This window comes from Fringilla coelebs, assembly GCF_963513975.1.
Source record: "Fringilla coelebs genome assembly, chromosome: 3".
Taxonomy (NCBI): domain Eukaryota; kingdom Metazoa; phylum Chordata; class Aves; order Passeriformes; family Fringillidae; genus Fringilla; species Fringilla coelebs.
The window spans coordinates 19,636,771-19,660,107 of NC_140030.1; the positions used below are offsets into that span (position 1 = coordinate 19,636,771).

The 23,337-nt window shown below is 37.5% G+C and overlaps 1 protein-coding gene across 1 annotated transcript in view; it reads right to left on the reverse strand.

Annotated features, from left to right (window-relative positions):
- The window catches only part of SNTG2 (syntrophin gamma 2), a gene marked incomplete at both ends in the record, with an annotated part of 222,831 nt that overhangs the window by 121,028 nt on the left and 78,466 nt on the right, over positions 1-23,337 (reverse strand). Inside the window, one exon of the mRNA XM_084202591.1 lies at positions 3,102-3,239. Coding sequence (XP_084058717.1) covers positions 3,102-3,239 — 138 coding nt within the window. The remainder of the gene's footprint in view (positions 1-3,101; positions 3,240-23,337) is intronic.

A 23,337-nucleotide genomic window follows, 5' to 3' on the forward strand; every position in this document is an offset into this window, starting at 1 on the left:
AGTCCTCAGTGTAGCATTCTGAACTACACCGGACTAGCCGAGCTAAATATGCACAGCTGCAAATCCTGTCCTCAGTGTTCCTCAGGATTAACCTGTCAGTAAAAGGGAGGCTGGAAGCAAATGCATCCCACAAATGCTGTCCCACATAAGTGGCTGAAGTATTACCACAAGTAGAAACAGACCTTTCCAATGACTTTCCATTCAGATATCCGACCTAAGAAGAAAAGTCATTCTACACACAGTTTTTTTTTCCTCCTATGCATTTGAGGTGAGTACAAAAGGAAGGCCAAAGCTATTTCTATTTTTGTTGAAAATGAACTAATTTGATGAATAGCCATGTGTAAAATAAAGATTAACTAGGAGTACCTGAGAATGAAAAAGTACAGAGAAAGGAGAATAAATCAGTAAGAGAATGTGATCATTTATGACTGTTATATAGCATTGACTTTCAGGTTACAATTTTCTATTAATATTTTGAATCATACAGAACAGGGATGAAAACTATTCTCTTTAACCACTTGAAATATAAAGCATTTATCTCTGAAACTTCTGTCATGTAACTGTAACTGTAAAAGTTACCAAACTCAGCACTAGACAACTACCAGCTATTTCAGCCTGATTTCAAATTCTGTTCTTGAGCTTCTATGTACTATAAATTTATATATGATAAAAAATGTTTATCTTCATGTTACACTCAATTTGCATTCATATTAAACGCTAGCTGTCCAGAAGTTTTTATTTGGTTAAAAGTATAATGCAGAAAAAGTGAATCTGGCCATGAAGACAGTCTAATTCATTTTTCTCATTAGAGTTTGACAACAGAATCCTGTGAGGACTGCAGATAACAATTTCAGAAAGGGACCTTGGGGAGATCTTGTAAGGGACACAGAAAAATAGATCAGACCCTCAAATTTTAGTTTTCAGTCTTCAGTGAGAAAATTTAGGGAAAATAAGGATAATGCTAACAATGTTTTCCAGGAAAGGGCAGCTTGGCAGAACTGCCCACTCTTATTTCTCAATAGTATGAGGGAGGAGAAATCCCTTCTGAATGGGTGTCATACCTAGAGCCATGTTAATGCTTTGCAACTCTAATCCAAATTACCATCTGAATTATACTTAAAATTCACTTACTTTTACACATTAACACTACATCTACAACCAAGAAAAACTGCCACTCTTTGCCACAGTCCTGGGAATCACTTCTTTCTAAACCGTACCCATTACTGTGATCACTACTGGTGATCACAAGAAACTTGGATTCCTTTCATATGCAGTGGCTGCATATCCCAGCTATGTCTCCTCTGCAAGGTGCATTACTTTCCAGAATTTATTTCAAAATTCAATTGCTTAAATATTATCAAAGCGTGTTTCCCTGCCCTGTCTTCCATCAGGAGATATTATTTAGGGTACGCATAAAATGTAGGAGTAAAAGCAACAAAATCTGCCCAAATCTTGATACTAAAAGGAAGAGGCAGACTTGGGTTCTTCAGGGTGGGTTTTTGTACTGCTTTAGGGTGGACATTGAGAATGTTGGGTGCGGGGTGACTTGCTGTGTTTTGAGTGCTGATCAATACATATACAGATTTGATACAGTATTTTCTCAGATGCACCTAGCTTGTGTTGATTCACTTGAGAAATAGCCTAGGAGTATGTAGGATACAATTTTGATTCTTCTTCTATAAGATTCATACACAAGGTGTTTAAACATCATCAAGTCCATAGTGATCATGTATAATTATATGCACAGACATTATATACTGAAGTCTCATTATATTTTACTATAACTCTTGCAACTAGTTTGCATACAACTTATCAGCATTACCAGCAATGCCTGGTAAAAAAAAATACAACTGTGTTTTTTAATGCTTCTCAGTGAAGCAGAAAGTATATGCAAAGCTGATGAATGAGGCTTACACTTATCTCAGCAAACCAACCACAGGTGGACATGCCTGTCACTGATCAACCTTTTAAAACATTTTAAACAGCAAGTCATATTCCACAGAATTCCATGGACAAGTACTTACTGTTTTGAATTGCTAAAAGCTCTTTCACATTATTATATGTGTGATACTAAACAATTTATATAAATATTTACTGCAGCAGGAATGAAATATTTACATATTATAGAGGCAGACTCTCTAACATACTCACATATACACACACAAATACCCATTATATGCTTTTTTGCTTCTAATTTTTAACAGTCTATCACAAAGCCACTTTGTCCCCAAGTGCCAGATTTTAAGATATTTTAAGATATTTTAAGATATTACAGGATGCAATACAGCATGCAGACAGAAATACTCTCCCTTGGCCCACTCTGAGGAGGTCGCCATGAATTGTGCAATCTAAGAAACACCAGCAAAGTTCATGAAATTGATTTTACTCAGTTAAATTAAGTACATGTATTCCAAATTCAAGAACACTGTTTATATGAGGAAATTAAATACATTACTTAAGGATGTTGATAACTTAGACGCCCTTGCTGTACTGCTTATGCAAAATGTCACCAGTTTATCTAGTGACATTACCAAATGGTCACACAGAATGTTCCTCTATAGCTCAGAGGCACCACAGGCTTTGAAAATGCAGCATAACTGAATCTTGGTTACAAAAAGCACCACATACATGCTGGAGCTGATTAAGCTCCATCTGTGCCTGAAAGAGAATTACAGTGAAATAAGTGCCCATCAAGTGTTCTCTCAGTCAGCTCAATGCCCTTGAACAGACATCCTGTCTGATACACAAATGAAGAAAAATTTGGTGTATCAGTTTACTCTTCAAATGCTTTCACTGGGAAACACTTTTTCCTTCTCTCTCTTAATTTAATGGCCTAGAAATATTTGGTGCAAGAATGCTTTAATTTTGGTATTTATAGACGTTTTTTAAGATTCGAAATGCCATGATAAAGTATGAACAGCACTGGTCAGAAATGTGGTTTTTGTACTTATGAATGTGATTAAGCATAGAAGACCCAACAACTGATAATTACTTGTATTTGTTACCCAATAAAATCTCTTGCACTCCAATACAATAAGGTGTCCTCTGCAGAAGACATTAAAAGTGTGCAGCCAAAAGCACAGAGATATAGAAGCACTTACATTTGCACTGTGATCACTTCCACTAACACAGACGACATCTTGTTTTTGAATTGTTAATACCTCTTTTGTAAGCTTCAGTCGGATGTCATAAGCATTTTCAGATACTTCATCATACAACAATGCAATACCAGTTTTAGTCTGCAAAAAAGAAAGGCATACACAAAAATTTAAGAATATGAACATTTCATAATGGTGAATAACAACCTCTATCCCATTCAATAAATAAAAAGCATACAAATGAGCATTATTTACAGAAAGCAGAAAACTGGTCTGCTTTGCAGTCTTCAAATGGATTAGACATAAAAAGCCTCTTTTGTACTGGAAAATACAGGATAAGTGGTCTTTGAAGTAGACATTAATATGCAAAAAGTAAAAAAAAAATATAATTTTTTTCCATTGTATTGTTACACAAAGAAGTCTTGCCAATAATGATGTCCTGTTTGACTTTATTGATACAAAGACTTATGAAAAGGTATTAGAAACAGATAGGGATGTATAAATGTACGTGAACATATTTTCCATTTTTGGCAAGTAGTGGGAAAGTGAAATATTGTTCTTGTCTTGAAAATGTTCATTCCACTCTGTCATAAAAAGAACTGTACCCTTCATAAAAACTGCCATTAAGATACAGAGTTCTATTACAGTAAAAAACTACGTTTTCACAATGTAAAATAATTAAACCCAGTTGTTACAGAATTTATTTTGTTTAGGATAAGATGAACAAACATTTCTTAAGTTATATCATCACTGGACTAATAACTAGTAAACACATTAGGATAGTCAACTATTTGGTATAAATAACGTTTTCTCCATTAGTAGTAAAAAAGAAACTTTATTTTAATTTCTGGCTTATTCCCTTAAATTTCCCACTAACATTCAGTCAGATATTTCCTGTTCCACAAAAAACTGTGGTCTTAGGACTGCTTACAGCTATTTGTTAAAATATGCAGACAAATGAAATTTCATATTTTTACATTCACTGCACAGAAGATAACACCTGTTCTGAAATTAATGATCCTACATAAAATACTATTTATTTATTAATTTATAATGCATATTACAGCATCATCACAGCACTGCACTTTATGTAAGTGAAGAAAAATCAAGCATAATTTAAGTTTTAGCTACGGTATTGTTTTTAAAAGAAGATTTAAAATCAAGTTGTTCATCTATGTTTTCTTAATGCAGACTGTACAAAAAACAGAGTAATGGAATTAAAGAAGAAACATGTCCAGTGTACTGAATGAAAGTTGAGGGATTTAAAAATAAAATTAAACATGAAAAATTAGCTTCAGAATATTTCCATTTCTATAAAATTAGGGAGAAAGGTCTGTGGTGATTGTTAATAAAACCTTTTGGGCTTTAAAAACAGAATCAGGTTAAGCTTAAGGCTCTTAAATTTGGTGTAGCTCTATTCTGCAACTGAGTGTCAAAAGCTCCCTTATAGTAAAAACAGAAAATGCAGTCTAGACAGCAATTACATTTATTCTGAATTATGTACACAAAGTTGCTCAGGTGAATTGTTCATGTAGTTGGGCTCTCCCTGGGCTCAAAGCAATTGTCCCCATGTAGGTCACTTCTGCCATTCAAGACGCTGAGATATCCTAAGACCTCTGAGCATGTAAAGCTGACACAGGCTTTTTAGGATATCCAGGTCCTTTTCTAGCTGGAGGCAAGACCAGATTTCCATGTTTATAATGAGATGCCAACATCGGTCATGTCAGCAGATATCCACATGTAAGCATCTTCAGCCTGTAATGGATGTCACAAAAGGTTTACAGTGCAGGAATCACAGAACAGCTTGGGCTGGGAGGGTTTTAAAATCATCTACTTCCAACACTTTGGAAGAACACCTTCCACTAAAACAGGCTGCTCAAAGCTCAAGGTCCAACCTGGCCCTGAGCACTTCCAGGAATGGGACATCCACAGCTTCTCTGAGCAACCTGTTCAAGTGCCTCACTACCCTCATAGCTAAGAATTTCTTTCTAATATCTAATTTAGACCTATGCTCTTTCAGTTTAAAGCTGTTCTGCCCTGCCCCATTACTACATACCCTTGTAAAGAGTCCCTCTCCTGCTTTCTGGAAGGTGCCTTTAGATACTGGCAGGCTGCTCTAAGGTCTTTCTGGAGCCTTCTCTTTCCCAGACTGAAAAACCCCAATTCTCTCAGCCTGATTTTGTAAGAGAAACCCACATCCAAGACAGCTGTTTAGAATCTGTCCAGGCAGCAGTGAGCAACAGATACCTCTGAAGCATGATTCTATCTGATCTCTTTTATACATCTATCTAGAAGGGAACAAGCTCTCTGAGTCATAGCTCTCTGAGTTATAAGGTAAATATAAATAACAAGTCAAATATAAGCATCTAATTGTGGGAAGACAAATCTATTCAGTGTTTGCTGGGTATGTCTAAGGGAAAGAAAGTTCAGTCATAGTATAAAGCCTTAATCACTCTCTCATATTTGGAATCCAACATTTATTTATTTTTCCAAGACTTTGAGTCTTTTCACATTTTCAGCACGTGTGAATGTCTTATCAATACATTTCTGGGAATGACAACATACGGAAACTATGCCAGTACCATCTGCCTAAAAACCATGCTGCCAGCAGGAAGTATTTCCAAACAGTAGAACTACAGACTTGAAAACCCACTGTCCCTGATTTTTGCTGGTTTTCAGATGTTGAGCATCACTGTCCCATTGGGACTGGTGACCACTGTTACTTTTGCTGTGTACCAGAGCATGCTTTAGAGAAACACTGCAAGAACAAAGCTCTGGAGCACTCTTTATACACACCCAGAACAACTCTCTTGTTGTTACATATGTTTAGAAGAATCCAAATTAAAAAAAACTCTGAACTTTCATTTGTAACAGATGATCAGGTAACAAATAAAATATGCAGAGTGACTTGTTAAATAGTTTAGCATTTGCCATCACACTATTTCAACTGAAGTCCCACTGAAGCTCATCTATTACTATTAAAATCCAATACCTACACTACACTTCATCTAACTGCTGATGTGATCCAAAATGACGTGCAGCAATACCTTATTTGCTTTCAGAATCAATAAGATTAATCTGGATTTCTCTCAGCCTTTCAAGTCTTTTTTTTTTTTTACCATTATAAATAGATTTGAATCAAAGTTCAGCACTTTGTTCAGCACCTTGTTCTCTCTTTATGTTAAAGAGATGCCATACATAACTCTAGTGGGCAAATTCCAGTCCAGACAAAGGGTTTCTTCAAGTAAGAAACTTCAAATGAGAACTTAGTCTTTGCATGTATATTTATATTTCACATTTTAACTAGCTATCTTCATCTTGATTTCTCATTTTAAAACTGTCTATATAGAGGCTGTTCTATGTAACTGATATAAAAATTGAGGACTGAAAAGTCAATATAACTCTCCAAAATGATATAGTATTGTTAGAGCTCATACATTTTGCAATAAAAAACAGGCAGAAAGTTCATAGGGAGTTGCATGTCAATAGGATTTCAGTGTTTACATTTAGAGGTAAGGGAATACTAATTTAAATTCACTTGGGCTGAAGAAGAAATCAAATGTTGATTTTCATATCTCTTAGTTTTCTAGACACTGGCTTCAGGAAGAGGAATGTGTGGGTGTTCAAGTGCATGTTCACCATGTGGTGGGAGGAAGAGAAAAGAAGAGCAGTAGTACAAGCATCACAGTGGCTGTGACTTTCACGAGAGCATAGACACTGCTCTGTTTCTCAAAAAAAGAAAAAACACTGCAACCTACTTTCTCAAACCAGCTCAAAAACTGTCAATACCACAGAAAACATTCATCTCTAGAGGAAGCTAGAACAGCAAATGAATCTTTTTTATCAGTTTTACTGTTGACTACTTAAGCAGGTCCCTAGCCAGTGTACTTGCCTTAAAGTACTCCCTGTTCAGCATGTTTTGGGCCCTACTCAAAGTAACATGACTCTTTTAATGTGCCATATCTGCAGTTTAAAGCTCACAACTGTAAATTATGTTTCAAGATAGGCATCTCTACAACAAACTTCAATCTTACTGGCAAAAAATACTTGTCTTCATTGCTGTTTTATTTTGAATTTGCTTGCAAAAAAAATCCTCTGCATTGACTTACTTTTGTTCTCCAGCAGAAAACACCATTTGCTGATCCTTAATAAATACATCCATAGTTACAAGGGCACTGCAGTTCAATTTTATCTGCTAAAATGAATTCATAAATAACCTTTCTTTATTTGTAAATAAAATTATTTAAGCACTATATTTGAACTTTTTTTCCCCATTGAAATGCCACATTATATTTCCAAACTAATATTTTATCAGCAACATGTATACCTCATGGGTCTAGTGATAAATTCTGTAATCCAATTTAATTTTTTTAAAATGAAATCAACTCTTTGGCGTACTTATAAACTTGCTGAAGATATATAAGAACTGGAGTCACCAATTTTTATCCTACATCATTTAGGATTAGGAAGAAATAGAACTACAGGCAGTCCCATATAGTTCCCTGAGCACTAAATTACAGCAAGCTCAAATCTACTTTCTCTCTCACAACTAGTTTGATGTTTTCTACAGCACATTTCCTATCATGATCAAAAGAGAAAGATACTTTCTCAGAGAAATTAAAATTTAAAATATCCTTGACTAGCATAAAAAGATTTAAAATGGGATAAAAATATAAAAGGAAAGAAGTGCAAGGTGTTACACTATAGGAAGAACAGTCATCTGTATGGAAGAAGAAAAGCTCTTCTTCACCATGTCTTAAAGAAATGGAAGCAGGTATGTAGGACTGAGGATTTGCAGAAGAATATGGGCATCAATATTTTGTTGTTGCAATAAAGGCAAACACTTGCTTTCTTTACATTCTTTCCTGCTGATTTGTTTTTTCTTAATCTTGCAAGACAGTACCTTAAAGTATAAATGAAAGTAAAATTTTTAGTTGGGTACTAGAGAAGGTTCCTTAAACTCTGCTGAGTATGAGGGAACAAAATTTCATGCACATGAAGTAATCCATCACCAGTGTTGCATTTAATACATCTTAGTATATTGTTTCCTTTCACACAGTATTATGTCAGCATTGTTTCATGGCTACACTACATCAAAGAGGTAATGAGCTAACAAGGGTCATGACAAAAAGATCAAAAGTGGACAAAGATATGTAGAATAGGATGTGTAAGCAATTCAGGTTATTTCATTTCAAGACAGCATATACAAGAATATAGCAACAGTTTTAAGTACTTCACAATCTATTACAAATAGAGCAATCAGGAAAGAAAATAATTCAGAAATCTCCTCCTTTGAACATACTCCGGTTATGAGGAAATGGAAGTCCTTGAACAGAGTGCTTGGATGAATTATGGACATCCATGGCTAATGGATTCTGAGAGAAAACTGATCAAACATCTGCCCAAATGGTACCAGTAATCCTCTCACAAGGCAAAATCCCAGAAAAGAAAATCTCCTTTAGATCTATTTCACACTAATATTCAAAATTATGTGACTTCTTGCATATGAATGAACTTCTGAATCCAGGAGAAAGCCTGACTGGCTTTACAAGGACACCTGGAATGAATAACTTGCAACTGCCATAGGATGGGTAAAAAGTAACTATTAAAGCCTGAAGAAGTTTATCACTTAGGAGCCTTGATAATGGATGAGTGACATTTACAACAAACTGTGTAAATAATCATAATTTTCATAGCACTTAATCTGAAAGATGACTGTAACCTAAGAAGAAATGTGCCCATGTCTTTCCTGATGAAAAGACAATTCCAGTCTTAAGGAGCCTTGAGTAAGAACAAAAATACACACTTTTTAATGGACCAACATGGGACAAATGGATAAGGCAGTAGATAAGCGAGAGATGCAACACATCTGCGGAACACAGAGAATCAACAATTCCATTAGCACCACAAACACAAAAAGAACCATTAGTAAAAATAAAAGCAGACAGAAATCAACTATAACTTGCTGAAATCAGTCATACAGCGCTCCCTTACAGAGGGTATTTTTTCCTGTAATAACACATGGAGTTGTCCTTATTCTCAGCTTTAACATACTACAACTTTTACATCTAATGACACTGTTTCACAAATGCAGAGAAAATACTCAACCTCAGTACTCCTTCCTTTCAGAAATTTTGACTATAATGATAATGAAGTCATTAAACAGACTATTTGTAGGATAGGTTATGGTTCCCCAGTACCATGAGGGTGAGGGGTTCTGCAAACAAGTCAGAAGAAACATCCCAAAAAATGTTGTGGAGAAGAAATGGTATGGATTTGTCCCATATCAGAAGAGTAGTTTAAGACTCCTATATTAGGAGAGAAAACATCATTTTACCATCACATGTAGGAAGGGATCCAGAAAGGCACAGCTTCAAAGCAAGGAAATTCCGTGACCAGCCTGACTGAGAGCCTCCAAGGATGGAGGCTGTTCCCCACTGCTGGGGAGCTCTACTGCTTGTCTGTCCTCATGAGGAAAGGCTTTTCATTGTGTCCCATTCCAAGTTCTGCTTATTGTCTCCTGTCCATCCAGACACCGTTACAAAGAGCCTCGTTCCATCTGGTTCCATCTTCTTGATCTCCTTGTTGACATGGAAGGGCTCCATTTAGGTCCCAATGAAGCCATCTCCAGGCTAAATAAGCCCAGTTCCCTCACATGGAAAGTGCTTCCAGCCCCAGTCAGCTTGGTGACGCCACAGTGAACTTTCTCTGTATCATAAGTGCTGTTTTTGTACTAAGGGAATCTAAACCGCATTCAGTATCCTGGATACAGTCTAACGAGCACTGGGGTGAGGGGGACAATCCCTTCCCTTAATCTCCTAGCTGTGCTCCTCCTAATACAGCTCAGGATAATGTTCACTTTTCTGCTGCTGGCTCAGGTACAACTCACTACCCATCAGGACCCCCCGAGACTCTTCATATGAGCTGCCCCCCAGACATGCAGGCCCCAGTCTGTGTCACTGACAGGGGCTCTTCGTTCTGAGGTGCAGGACGTAGCACTTGTTGGATTTTATGAATTTAGTTCATTAATTTCTTGAATTTCTTGGCAGTCTATTTGTTAGCCTGTCTACATGTCTGTCAATGACAGTAGGGGCTGCATCCTCCAGTTTGGTGTCATCAGCAAACTCTCTGTGCATTCTTCCAAGTCGCTGACAAAAATGCTAAAGAAGATGGGCCACAGTACCCCTCTGAAAAACACCCCTTGCCACAAGAATCCAGACAGAGGATACCTCATTAACCACTACCTCCAGTCTGAGCATCAAAGCAGTTGTCCACCCCCATCTAGATGGACACTATAGCAACAAAGTAGCAAACAAACATATTTATTTCCTTACACTAAAATACTACAAATACCAATAAAAATGATCATAATAAAACTGGTTCTTTGTTTTAAGACATGAATGCCTAAAAAATGTTAATTTTAAATAATTCAGGAAAAAGATCATCATGCTTATTGCCACTATCAGGTATCTTTCTGCTCTGAAGTACTACTGCCCACTTTTAGCAGTATCCAGTTCCCATGCACAGAAGGATGCAGCAATGCCTTTACATTCACGAGGCTCAGCAGTCCTGCCCACCCCATCTCAGCATCCAAAGGCCAGGACACACCTACAGTTATTGCAGGGCCCACAATCCCCCTTTCACACCCCACATGAAGCCCCACACGTAGTCCCCCAGCAGCTCCTGCCTCCCTTCCCAAAGGAGAAGCCCTGCAGCTGGGAAACAGCACCAACACCAGCACTGCTGCAGATGATGAAACCTGTGGCTGCCCCAGTGGTCTGGCCCATACACTACTGCTCATGTCTGAAGGGAAATATTTTGAAGTAGCTTGAAGGGAATTACTTCAAATTAAGATAAAACCAAGTTAAGTTGGAATTTCATTCCAGTTGGAAAGAAACTGTCAGTGTTAATTTTTAACACTAGATTATTTTTAGTATCACAAAATCAATAAAACTCCCCACCTTGTAAACTAGAATAATATACAATCAAACTGATCTAATAGCTACCAAACTTTTATGATGTACTGGGAACACACAGAGCTTTCTTTCAGCTCCTCCTATGCAAAATAAGTACACCTACAAGCCAAATGCACAGGAAATTACAGGAAAAATACCACAACTGCTTTATAGCCTTAGTAAGAAGCTAGTAAAAGTACTTATGTTTGTCATACCATTTTTCAAGACTGATAATAGATCATGCATTTTTATTAGAGCTGTAACTCCATTTCATAGTTTCATAATGTTCACAATCATTCTCAGTGAAGAAAACCACAAATTTCTGACAACTACTTTCAAAAAGGTGATTCACGTTCACAGCAAAGCTACTGTAATATTATTTGATGGACACCATTGATTATCATGTAAGTCAATTGAGACTAAAGATACTGAATTAAAATGTACTGTAAACTTTAAATGCACTCTTTGATAAGAGTGAGCATCAGAAATAAAGATGGTCTAAACTAGATTTTTAGGAAATATTTGAGTGAATTTTTCCCAAAACATTGACTACATCTGAGATTTGCAACTTCAATAAGTTACAGTTTTGATAAAGATTTTTTTTTAAATTTGCATTTATTAATAAAAATATTATGGATTGACATTTAAATAAACACAGTTGTAAAACATGTATTAGCATTACAAATCTTTAGAAGATATTAACTGCAGCATGACAAGACCACTTTCTAACAACTCGGAACAATTTTTCCTAAATTTTCAAGGGCCATACTCAAAGTAACAGAAGTTTGAAAAGATGGTTTCAATAGACAGAATTTAAAAGTCTATTTTGTTCCGTACATCACAACCTATTCAATAGTCAAAAATAGCCTTAGGGATACATATCTGCTAATAACATTAGCCTTGCAAGAAAAGTGATTAACAGCTGGCTCACAATATCTGTGATCTTAATCAGTAAGCACTAATATCTTGTTTAATTACTGCAGGCTCAGTATATCATGAGCTAATAAGGTATGATTGATTGTTGTCATTCTCATGCACCTCTCGAAACATCAGACACAAATATTTGAATTCTGTATTGCACATTTGAAAAATGAACTTCTAGAATGTCACGTCAGATTAACAATTGCCTTCTTAAAACTCTAACAAATGCTAATAGAGACATACAGTTAAATATGTTCTAAGAGAAATTTTAACCCAGAAAATTGCCAAGGCTCAAACTATTAGAAAAATTGCCTTGTTTTATTTTGATTTAGATAGTATCTTTAAGTACAATAATTAAGAATATAAAGAATATAAAAGCTCAGAAAATAAAGATGCTCCTATGCTTACAACAGTTTCCTACCTGCCAAAAAAGAAAGCATAAATTTCACACTTCAAAATAAACCACTTAGCAATAGCTGGAAAAAACCAACAACATTCCCTTTGGAGACTATTTAAGAAACAGATTATCAGAAAATTAATGTGATTATTTCTATTGGTGACACCATGAATCTTAACCTGGTGGGGCTTCAGATGATTAATAAATACTCCTGTTGTTATATCAAAAGGCAAACAAAAAAAACTAATAAAAACATCTCACCCATTTTCTTAACCTAGAATAGGCAAGAAAGAGCACTATAAAGGCATCACTTTTTTTTTTTTTTTTTTAATGGAATACCAGATGTTGATTCATCCTGCTCTTGTTATTCTTTCTGTTTTGACTGGTACCGGTCCACCACATTCATTCTTTTTCAAACTTTTGAATAAAATTCTTGGGTTTTTTTGTTTTGGTTTGGTTTATTTTTTTGTCCTGTTAAACTATTGTGTTACTCTGACAAAACCAAGAAGAAAGCCATATCTAACAGCTTAATTTCTGAATAAGGTGGAAAAGAAAACAAGTCCAACTAGGAAAAAAGTACTAAAGCTTTCTGCAGAAGACAGAAACAAAGCAAACAAACAAAAAACAACCAGAACAAAATAGTAATATATAACCAGTTTCAAGACCTTAAGCAGTTATCCTTCAGAAGCTGGAAGTATATAAAGAAAATAGCACAGAAGATACAGGAAACATAGGAAAAACGGAAGGATTTTTGCAATGCCCAGTAACTGAATAAAAACTGCAGGAAATTTAGGTATGGAAAATTCGAATTCAGACTTCAGACAAAGATTTCTTAAGATGGAGAATATGTATTCTAAACCCACTTTCAAAAGCAAGAAAACATGTAATCAGAAACAGCAAGTAGAAATACAGATTCAGCTCTCATTTTAAAATGATACATGGTCTGGGATGGATTAATGTTTGTCCAGAATTCAAAGCAACTGCTATTTTTAAAACATATACAGTCTAGTCTCATTAACATCAAGACAAATAAGAAGATCAGTGCTAAAAAAATAAATCTGTAACTGATGCTATGTCTGATTTTGGCAGCTGCATATAAACCTGTCCCATTTCTCAATTTCAATAATTTACTGATTAACAACCAGTACATGCAGCTGACTGATACACTGGCCCGGTAACCATTTGACTTAAGCCTATGGAGGTGCATTTACACATTTGGATGCATGTATCACAGAACAAAAAAAAAAAAAAAAAAAACAAACTAGGAAAATAAACTAGGCAGGAGACAAACATTTCTGAGTAAAAAGGATTCAAAAGTAAGATGCTTGACAAAAGAGCTGGACGTTTTAAGGTTATTGATAAAATGTTGCCGAAAATCTGTATTTCAGAGTGATTGATTCATGTGCAGCAGAATTTATTTTATCCACTATCATCTGTCCAGTGTTATCTGTCCTTTGATTCTGTTGGTCACAGAGCACTGGACTGCCACAGTGTTTGACTAACACATGGAAAGTCTCCTTCCCACAGGCTGGGCATAAAGCTGATCTGTATCACCCACTGCAGACCATGGCAAAGGACACTGAAGGAGCTCTGATGGACTTGTAGGTCAGCAGGGCACAGTAAGGGCCTGGGCAGGGCCTCTGCTGGGCCTGACTGTCGCTGTGCCCCCTCCAAGTTACCATGTGGAGTGTCCTGGCTCACCCTGGCATGGCAGAGGGCAGGGGACACTCTCCCATTCCTCGGGAGGCTGGGAAGGCAGCTAAGGCTCTCGCCTTGCACGGCTGGGACACTGAACAATGCTGGTGAAAGTAAGGAAGCAGACTCCTGACAGGAGTATAATCTGCTTTACTGAAGGAGCGATAGCAGAGGGGTAAGGGAAGTAGAGGGGAGCAGAGGGGTAAGGGAGCAGACTCCTGACAGGGGTATAATTTGCTTTACTGGAGGAGCAATAGCAGAGAACCCCACCTCCCAGGGGAGCTAAGCCGCTGAAGACGCAAGGCTGGGCTGTGCAACAGCTTATAAACTGGGGAATACAGGGGCGGGGCTCACCCATCTACCAATGAGGTTATGTGGGGCGTGGAAACAGGGAAACAGACAGTTTGGGAGAACCAATAGGAGTAATTCAGGGGAGGGACCCCGGTGCTTGAACCTATCACTCACCGCCCCGGTACGAGATCCTAGCGGGAAGGGAGGGGCTGCCAAGTGACGGACAGGACAGTGTGGCGGGGTTGAGGGAATGACTCAGCATTTCCCAGGGCGCAGGGGGCGGAGGCAAGGAGATTGGCAGGGAGGAGGAGGGAGGAGGCAACAGGGGCAGAACCATTTCAGCAGGGGGAAACTGGAACAAACCAAAGTACAAAGCATTACCACAGAACTTACAGAAACATAACACCTGACAGCGTGGGGAGAGCAGGCACCTGAGGAGAGGAGCACCAGCTTCTCCAGCACGTGCTGCAACAGCAGCGAGTCAGGCACAGAGGGCTCCTGCATGATCAGCAATCAATGCTCAGCAAGGTGGAGCATTAAACACAAGTCAGCTGGAAAAGAGACACCAGAATTTTTAACCCAAGGATTCACAAAATCTTCTGATAACCCTCCTGTCCCAGAAAGATTTTCACCAGAACAACACAAGCAAACTCCTATCCTGAGAAATGGCAGGAGAAAAGGATGGGATTGAGGGGATTCATTTTAAGTTCAGAATCTGGAGCCAAAGAACTAAAACAGACTCAGAAACACACAAAACCCCTGACAGTCAAAGGAAGAGAAAACAGAAATTTTCATTGTTCCTTTCCAGACAACATCAACAGCATCATGAACTCATACCAGTACCATGGCAGAACTACTGTCAGTTTATCCCAGTGGTATTTCACATGGAAAGGCTGAAGGAAGTAACATCCATGAGTGCACAAATATTTTGGTGATGAGACACTGAGAATACAAATTCCTTTGTTGTGTATATTTGAAGCATACTTATAAAAGGCCTGTGTTCAGGAAAGGTGCATGACCTTAAATAAACTATCAACAGTTTCACAGTTTTATGCAAGTATACAAGTCAAATTTGCAGGGTAAGAAACATGATTGTATTATGTGTAGGAAAGCAGGAGTAGCAGTATGGATGTGAAATGACAGGAGAATAGTTCTTGAGATAACAAAACAGTTAGTGAAGAGGAAGAGAAGATATAAAATAAGAACATAAAACAGTAAGAGAAATTAAAAGTAAAAAAGGGGAAAAGATAAAAAAGAAAGAAAATTCATATTAAAAAAGGTCGTTTCTAGAAATTGTATGCTTAAGAAAAAGAATAGCTCTCCACTGAAAAACACATTATTTTTTGCAGCAATGATCACCATGGGTTACTAATCCATAAAAGGATCTGACATATTAGCTATACTCAGAATATTAAAAATATGTGGAAAATGTAAACAAAATTTACAAAAGCTCTGTGCAACGACTGTGATATCCAATATTTGAAAGAGCAGCTAAACGAGAAGCCATAAAACACAGCTGGTGGTAACCAGGATCCTGCCTGAGGTTTAGCACTGCTTCTCCCACTGTCACACAGCCCTCCAGGATGACCATGAATGGAACTTTGCACTCTACTACTTCCTTCTCATGTTGTACCAGCCCAAAGATGGATAAGCCAATCCCTGAGCATTGCTTACCTAATCCCATTTTCGCTGTGACACCTATACTTATATGTGTTTTAATCCCTTTCACATACTGTCATACTTTCTACTACCCCTTTTCTGCACAAGAAAACTAGGTGCTTTTCTATGGATGTGTTAAGGGGATAAACAGAGAGGATATTACTGTTTCAGTCTTTCTGTGACATACTGGTTTCAGACTTCACTATTCCTACAGCTGAAAATTTACTGTGCTTTCTTTTTTTCTTTTTTTTTTTCCTTTTTTTGCAACCATGGCACATAAAGCATCACATATCAGGATTTTCTGTTTTGCAGATAAGGATTTTTTGATTAGAAGGTGCAGTACAGGGCACCTCCCCTGCTCCTGCTAAGGTTCTCTTCATTACATGAATGTCAAAGGCTTACTTTAGCCTTTGTTACTCTCCTTTGGTTTCTGTACTGCAGGGATACATTTTCTGTGTTCAGATGATTCTCACTGGTGTTCATGGGCCATTAAAAATCCTGGGAGTAATCTTAGATAATCTCTCTCCATTGCTTGTAGCTGAAACTCAGCTATTATTTTATTCTTATAAAAGAGGAACAGCATTCTAGCACAAATGCTCAAAAAAATCCTAGGGGTTTTAGTCCCAATGAAGCTGAAGTCAATTGAAAATTCTCAGTCAAGTCAGGCTTCCATTGTAAAAATAATTAGTTTAAATTTTGTCATAAATGTTGACAGCTTTTCAAGTTGCAACATTCATAGCATAGTTATTACCATAACTATAAAAATTCATGTAGAAGGACATATTTCAGGATTCTTGTATAAAATAGTTTTCTTGCATAAAATCCACCTAAACTATTTTGTCAACTGCTATCAAGACCTCCCAAACTATGCTGGTTTTCATACTCATTTAAAATCCCTTCAAGTTTCTGAACAAGAAAAAGGTACATTAACAAATTATAAACATCTGCAACATCATCATTTAAAAATAAAAATTACTTAAAAAACTATCTAAGTAGTATAGTTTTAGATTCCAAGGCAATCTTTATAACAAGGGCCAAATTACCTACTAAATACTTCAGGTTAATACAATGAAAATATTTGTTAATAAAGAATGAAGAAACAATCACACATAGGTGAAGCTTTAGTAACTGTGTTTTAAAAAAAGACAGTGAAAACTGAAGATAAAAATGAAAACCTAATCAGACAGTACAGGAACCTTTCAAAAAAATATAGTTGAACAACAGAATAGATTTCTATGGAGATGTTAAAAAAATATGAAAGAAAAACAAGGGGAAAAAAAAGAAACCAACAAAAAACCCAATCACAATTATACCATATAATCTACTTAAAGATATGCAAAAAAACCATATTAGTAGCTCTCCTTATTGCTTGTTTTCCAGATTGTCCTAGGGTTTGTTTCATTTTTTTAAGAATGATCAATTATTAAAACAAAAAGCAATGTGGATCTTTTTCTTCTGAAATCTGGTTATTATTATAAGCATGGAAATGCTACTTATATTCATTTTTCTGCTCTCAAAAAGTGAGGGTTTTTTGTTTGTTTGAGACTGTACACTGTGGTATTCACATGCCCTCTGAACAGAGAGAAGCTGTGAGACAAGCAGAGAAGAAGGAAAACACAATTCTTATCTCGCTTGCTGTGCCTGTGTTGTGCTAAAGTAGAATGCAATATGGAGATTGTTTACCCAAAGTGAGGATGTTTTGTTTCCTTGGCCTGTCAGGACCAAGAAGTGTGTCTGTGTCAGACTGTCACGGGACAGTCACGAGAGAATCAGAGATGAGTGCAGTTCTGTGCAGTTGTGAGCAAGAGTCAGTGCATGGCAGATTCAGTGTAGATTAAATGTACAGAGTATGGTGTAATAAAGTAATTCATTAGCCTTCTGATGACAGTCATGCATCTTTCTCTCTCCCCTTCCTCGGAGTTGCCTTCGATTTACAATAGTACACTTAATAAAAAATTCTCAAACTTACAGGAAAACACTAAGACAGAACCACTGAAGGGCTAAAGATGGAAAGAGCTTCTGGAGATCATCTAATTCAAAGCCCCATGCAAATCATAGAATTACAGAATGTTAAGGGACTGGAATGGACCTTAAAGATCATCTAATCCCAACCCCTCCCTCCATGGGCAGGAACATCTCCCACTAGACCAGGCTGGTCTGCTCAGGATCATGTGCAATCAGGTTTTGAGTACTTCCAATGATGGAAATATTGGATAAAACAATGTGGGACCTTTTCCAGTGTTTGACCACCCTCACTGTGAAAAATAAAAATAATCCTCATTCAACAGAATTTCCTGGGTTCCAGTTTTTGTTCATTGCCTCTTTCAGTGGGCACTTCTGAGAACATTCTGGCTCAGTCTTCATTGTCACCTGCAAACTGGAAATTTTTCCATGTTGGTAAGACTGCTCTGAGCCTTCTCTTCTTTAGCTCTACAGTCACAGCTCTCTCAACCTCTTCTCATATGTCAGAGGCTCCCTTGATCTATTTGGGCCTTTTCTGGACTTGCTCCAGCATGCCCTTATCTCTCCTGCAATAGGAAGCACAGGACAGACTCCAGATTCTGTCTCACAATGCAGTGCTGAGCAGAGGGGCAGGATCACCTCCCTCCACCTTCTTGGCAATGCTCTGGCTAATGCAGCTGAGAGAGCCTTTAGCCACAAGGCTGCATTGCTGGCTCAGTTCAGTTTGGTGACCTTTTCTGTGAAGTTGCTTTCCACCCTGTCAGCCTCTACTGTGTCTGAAGCTATTTATTCCCAGGTGCAGGACTGTGCACTGCCCTTTCCTGAACTTCCCCTCAGCCTATTCTCCAGCCAGTGCCAGTCCTCCTGAAAGGCAGCACAGCCATCTGATATTATCAGCCAGTCCTCCCAGTTTTGTACCATCTGCAAACTTTCTGAGGGCTTTCTCTCTTCCAACATCCAAGTCATCAGATGGTGAACAGTACTGGATCCAATACTGATTTCCTCACTATGGCACTAGTGACCATCGTCAGCTGGGACTTCATGCCGCAGGTCACAACAGTTTTGACTGTGGTCAGTTTTAAATTGCACCTCCCCATTCATCAAGTACATACTCCATCCACTTGTCTATGAGGATATGATGGGAGCCAGTGTCAAAAAATTTGCTATATGCAAGATAAACATCCACTCTTAGACCCCCATCCACCAATCCAATGACTTCATTAGGGATGACTATGATGTAAATCAGGTGACATTTCCCCCATATATATCATTGCAGAGTGCTTCCAAACACCTTCTTCTCTATCACATTTGGAAGTGGATTTCCAGGTGAATTTGCTCTATTACCTCTCCGAGGATCTTGCTAAGGATCTTACCAAGTGGCCCCACTATGGACCTCCTCTAATAGGTCCAAATCTTTCTTGTGCTGGGGAGCCCAGAGCTGGATGCAGCAGTCCAGGTGGGGTCTCGCCAGAGTGGAGCAGAGGGGCAGAATCCCCTCCCTTGCCCTCCTGGCCACACTGCATTGAATGCAGCCCAGGGTGTGTTCGGCTCTCTGGGCTGCAATTGAACACTGCTGGCTCATGTCCAGATTTTCCTCCTGTGCATCCTGTCTCTACAGGACCTCATCTTTCAGCCAAGCCAGCCTTTCTTAAATCAACTATGTACATTTCCATCCACAAAGATAATGTAAAATGAAGTGTATGGTGCAGACAGAAAGCCTTAGCCCTTGTCCAAGTCCTTAGTCATCATCCCACAAAAAGAATATAAAGGCACAGCATAAATGCTGCATGAATATCTGAATTTGGTAAAGCAGTCTCATGGATTTATTTCAGTAGCCTAATTATAACATAACAGTGGCTTACTGGGGTGGGTCGGATGGGAGGTCAGATTGAGTGTGTGTCAACAAATGTATTTTAAACCATTTTAGGGGATTCATTTAAAAACAAAGTGAACATCATAAATTCAAAATAACACTAACCATAGCAAGGTCAGGTTTTACAGTCAAGTAGAAATCTTTCCATACTCATACATAGGGAAATTTGTAAAATCACTGTAATTATTTCCGTTCTTATGGGGATACACAAAATGGCTAGAATGAAGAGCTGTCACTGTCTTAAAAAATATAACAATTTGAAGGTATTTACAAAAAAAGGGAAAATAAGGCTACCTGTAAAAAAAATAGGTGATCTAACAAAATAGGTGGCCTTTCAGTGACTCAAAACTTGCTCAAGACTGAACTCAGCAAACCACTTAGGTATGTAGCCAGGATTTAACAAGAACACTACTGAAATCCAGTTCTACTCCTGAAATCAACAGCTTAGCACAGGCCACCCGTGCCTAGCTGGGTGTGCCACACATGGGGACCTCCACCTCACTCTGCCTGCAGGATCTCACGGGGGCTTTTGGACCATGACAAGTCCCAGCAGACTGTGGGAAGTGGCAGGGGCACATGCAGAGCAGGAGCAACCACACCTCCAGCCAGGGATGGAAATGTGGTGTGTGTCAACAGGGATTGTTTAGAAGTTTTTTGGTCATACCAGTACTGAAAGGACAAGGAAAGACAAAAAAGAGCAAACCTTAGAAGCGAACTGTACTTAAGGAAGAACAAGCTTTAGGCTAGAGAATATACCCTCTAAAAAAAGAAGTGAATTAATTGGCTGTGAAATACTTCAGAATGTTCAGAGGCCCTGTTCTGTAATTTTGCACACTACTTGGTGGACTGTTCACAAAGCTAAGGTCTAACAGATAGAACAAATGAATAGAAAAGGGAAAGGATGCTGAAAGGAACATCAATGACAAAATGCAAATAAATGGCAGATCACCAGCCTAACAAGCATAGATGTGAGAGGTCAAGAGACCAAAAGAACTAAAAAAGAATAGCATAAGCAAGAAAGTAAGATTAAAGCATATCTTGGCAAAGTAGCCATTAAAGATAGAAAAAATAAAAATCCTGAAAGATTAGAAATCAGCAAAAATCAGACTTTATAAATTGCAAAAATCTGACAAAGTAAAATAAAAGCAGAATGAAGATAGGCTTTTAAAATTATGACAGTTGTCATCAGATAGCAATAGAGTCAGCTCACGACACCTCAGGCCACTGATGTTAATTAACAACTCATGGAAGAGGAGGAAAATTCCAAATGACTATTGAAAGCATACTGTTGCCCTATTTGCATAAGCAAATAGGACATCCTAGGTAACTAAAAACAGATTAGCAGCTATTATATAAAAGTAAAAAAAATCATCATTGTCTGATATTAACACAAAGTCACCAAAGTTAAATTAAAAACAGCTTCCCAAAATTACTTTTATTTCTTGGAGAATTTCACAAGTCAGTTTGATAAAGTGAGTGCATAATAGAATTTATTTATTCTATACATGTTGATAAATCTGAAAAATCTGAAGTGACTAGGTGAATTAAGTGGTTCCATGCGCAGTAAAGCAGTAAAACTGATCTTGCTTGGGTTTTCAAAGATTTCCATCCAATATCCTCATAAAAAACCCTTTTTTTATGTTCCCAGTTTACCATGTTCTCCCTTTCTAAATGTGTCACAGCATTCCTTGGATTCCACTCCATCCACAGGACTGGGCAAGCACTGGACACAAGTACACGCACCAGGGCATCCATGAGAGTAAGTGCTACCAGCCACACCACAGCCACAAGAGTCTTGTAAAGGCATTTTACTGCCACTGAAGTGACTAGTTTCAGCTTTCTCTAACAAGTTTAATTTTTACACAGGCTTCACTTGTTTGACAGTAGACAATTAAACAGTCAGCAAAGAAAAACAAAGGAAAGAGGAAGGTGGACTAAAGGACAATTAGATCAATGGACTCAAAATTGGCACACACAACTAATATTTAGTTTAACATAAAAGGCTACCAAAATGGCTTGTAGCAAACAAAACTTAATTGAATGATTCATGAAGAAAAAACCTTCATTGGGGAGTTATAATTAAAAAGTGTGATTTTTGAAAATGGATATAAAGAGCTATATTTCAAAGAATGTGTACAGAAGAATTAAAAGATACTTTGTGAAGAAGCAAGTTAAAATGATTGCCCAACTCAACCTTGCAATCCAATGTAACATATTATAAGAAATCTTTAGTGTAAGTGACAGCTGAAAACTACATAGTGTCTCTGCACAGCACAGGTAAACCCTTAAAAACCCTTTCTCCATTAATTTATGCTGTTATGTGTTAAAAAAGTTTAAAGTAGAAAACTGAGTAACAAGCTATAAAAATTGCCTTCAAGAAATTAATAATGAGAAAAATTAGAAACTTCTTAATTTTTATCTACTAACAATAATAAATAATTTGATAGGGACATTTATCTAAGTATTGCCAAAATATAATCCAAATTATCAATTTTTTTTATTAATGGATATTCCTGAGCTCTTGTATGTGTGGGTTTGTTGTTTGGTTTTTCTTAGACCTTGGCATCCTTTTCATTTAATGTCAATCAGTATGGTTTCCCAAAATTGTATCATTACATCTCTCCAGTCATCTAAAAAATTCTGCCATAAATTCTTCATAAAAAATATTTCATTTATTGATTTGGTTATGGATAGTTAAAATTTTGCACAGCTTCATGAAATAGAAGATGCAAACAGGAAAAAATGTTCCTATTCATGTTGAATAGCCAGTTCTGTACATTTGATACAGGTTGTTTGTCCTGAAAGCTGCATTTTGGTGAATACTGACTATAAAACCCTAGAAATTAGCAGGACATTTAAAATGAAAAAGTTAGGCACTTGAATTTGCTGTGTCCACTGCCTTACTGCCTCTCTTACCAGGGCAGACAAAAAATATCCAAGTGGAAGGACGCTAACATCACTCTTAATAATTTCAATTAACAAATATTATTATCCTATTATTGCAGGAAAATAAAAACTCCTTTAACTAGTAATTTTCTATTCTGCCATATTTTAATTCACCACTCAAGAGGTTCAGGATATCTCAAGGAGTTGGCAAGAGTCCAACTTGAAGCCAAAAGAAACAATTTCCTCTGAAAGAACAAAAAGCAAGGAATGAGATCCTTTCTCGTTCCTAAAATTCCCTGAAAATTCATGTGAAACTCTCACTTGTCTGCCATACTGAGAGAAGTTGTAACTTCTCTGTGCTTGGCTGCTGATTGCTATCACAGCCATTAGCCTTCAAAGCACCTGGCTTTTCTCATGAGCACAGGGATCCTCCAACTGTGGAAGGAACAACAGCAGGTAAGCCAAGGAAATGTATCATCACTCCATTGTTTATTCTGCACAAGGAGAGAAGGCATGGCAACCTGGGTTTATATGCAGGTGTTCCCAGATAACACCCATTACCTTCACGAGCCTTTAACCCTTTAATGAAAAAGTCTTTTT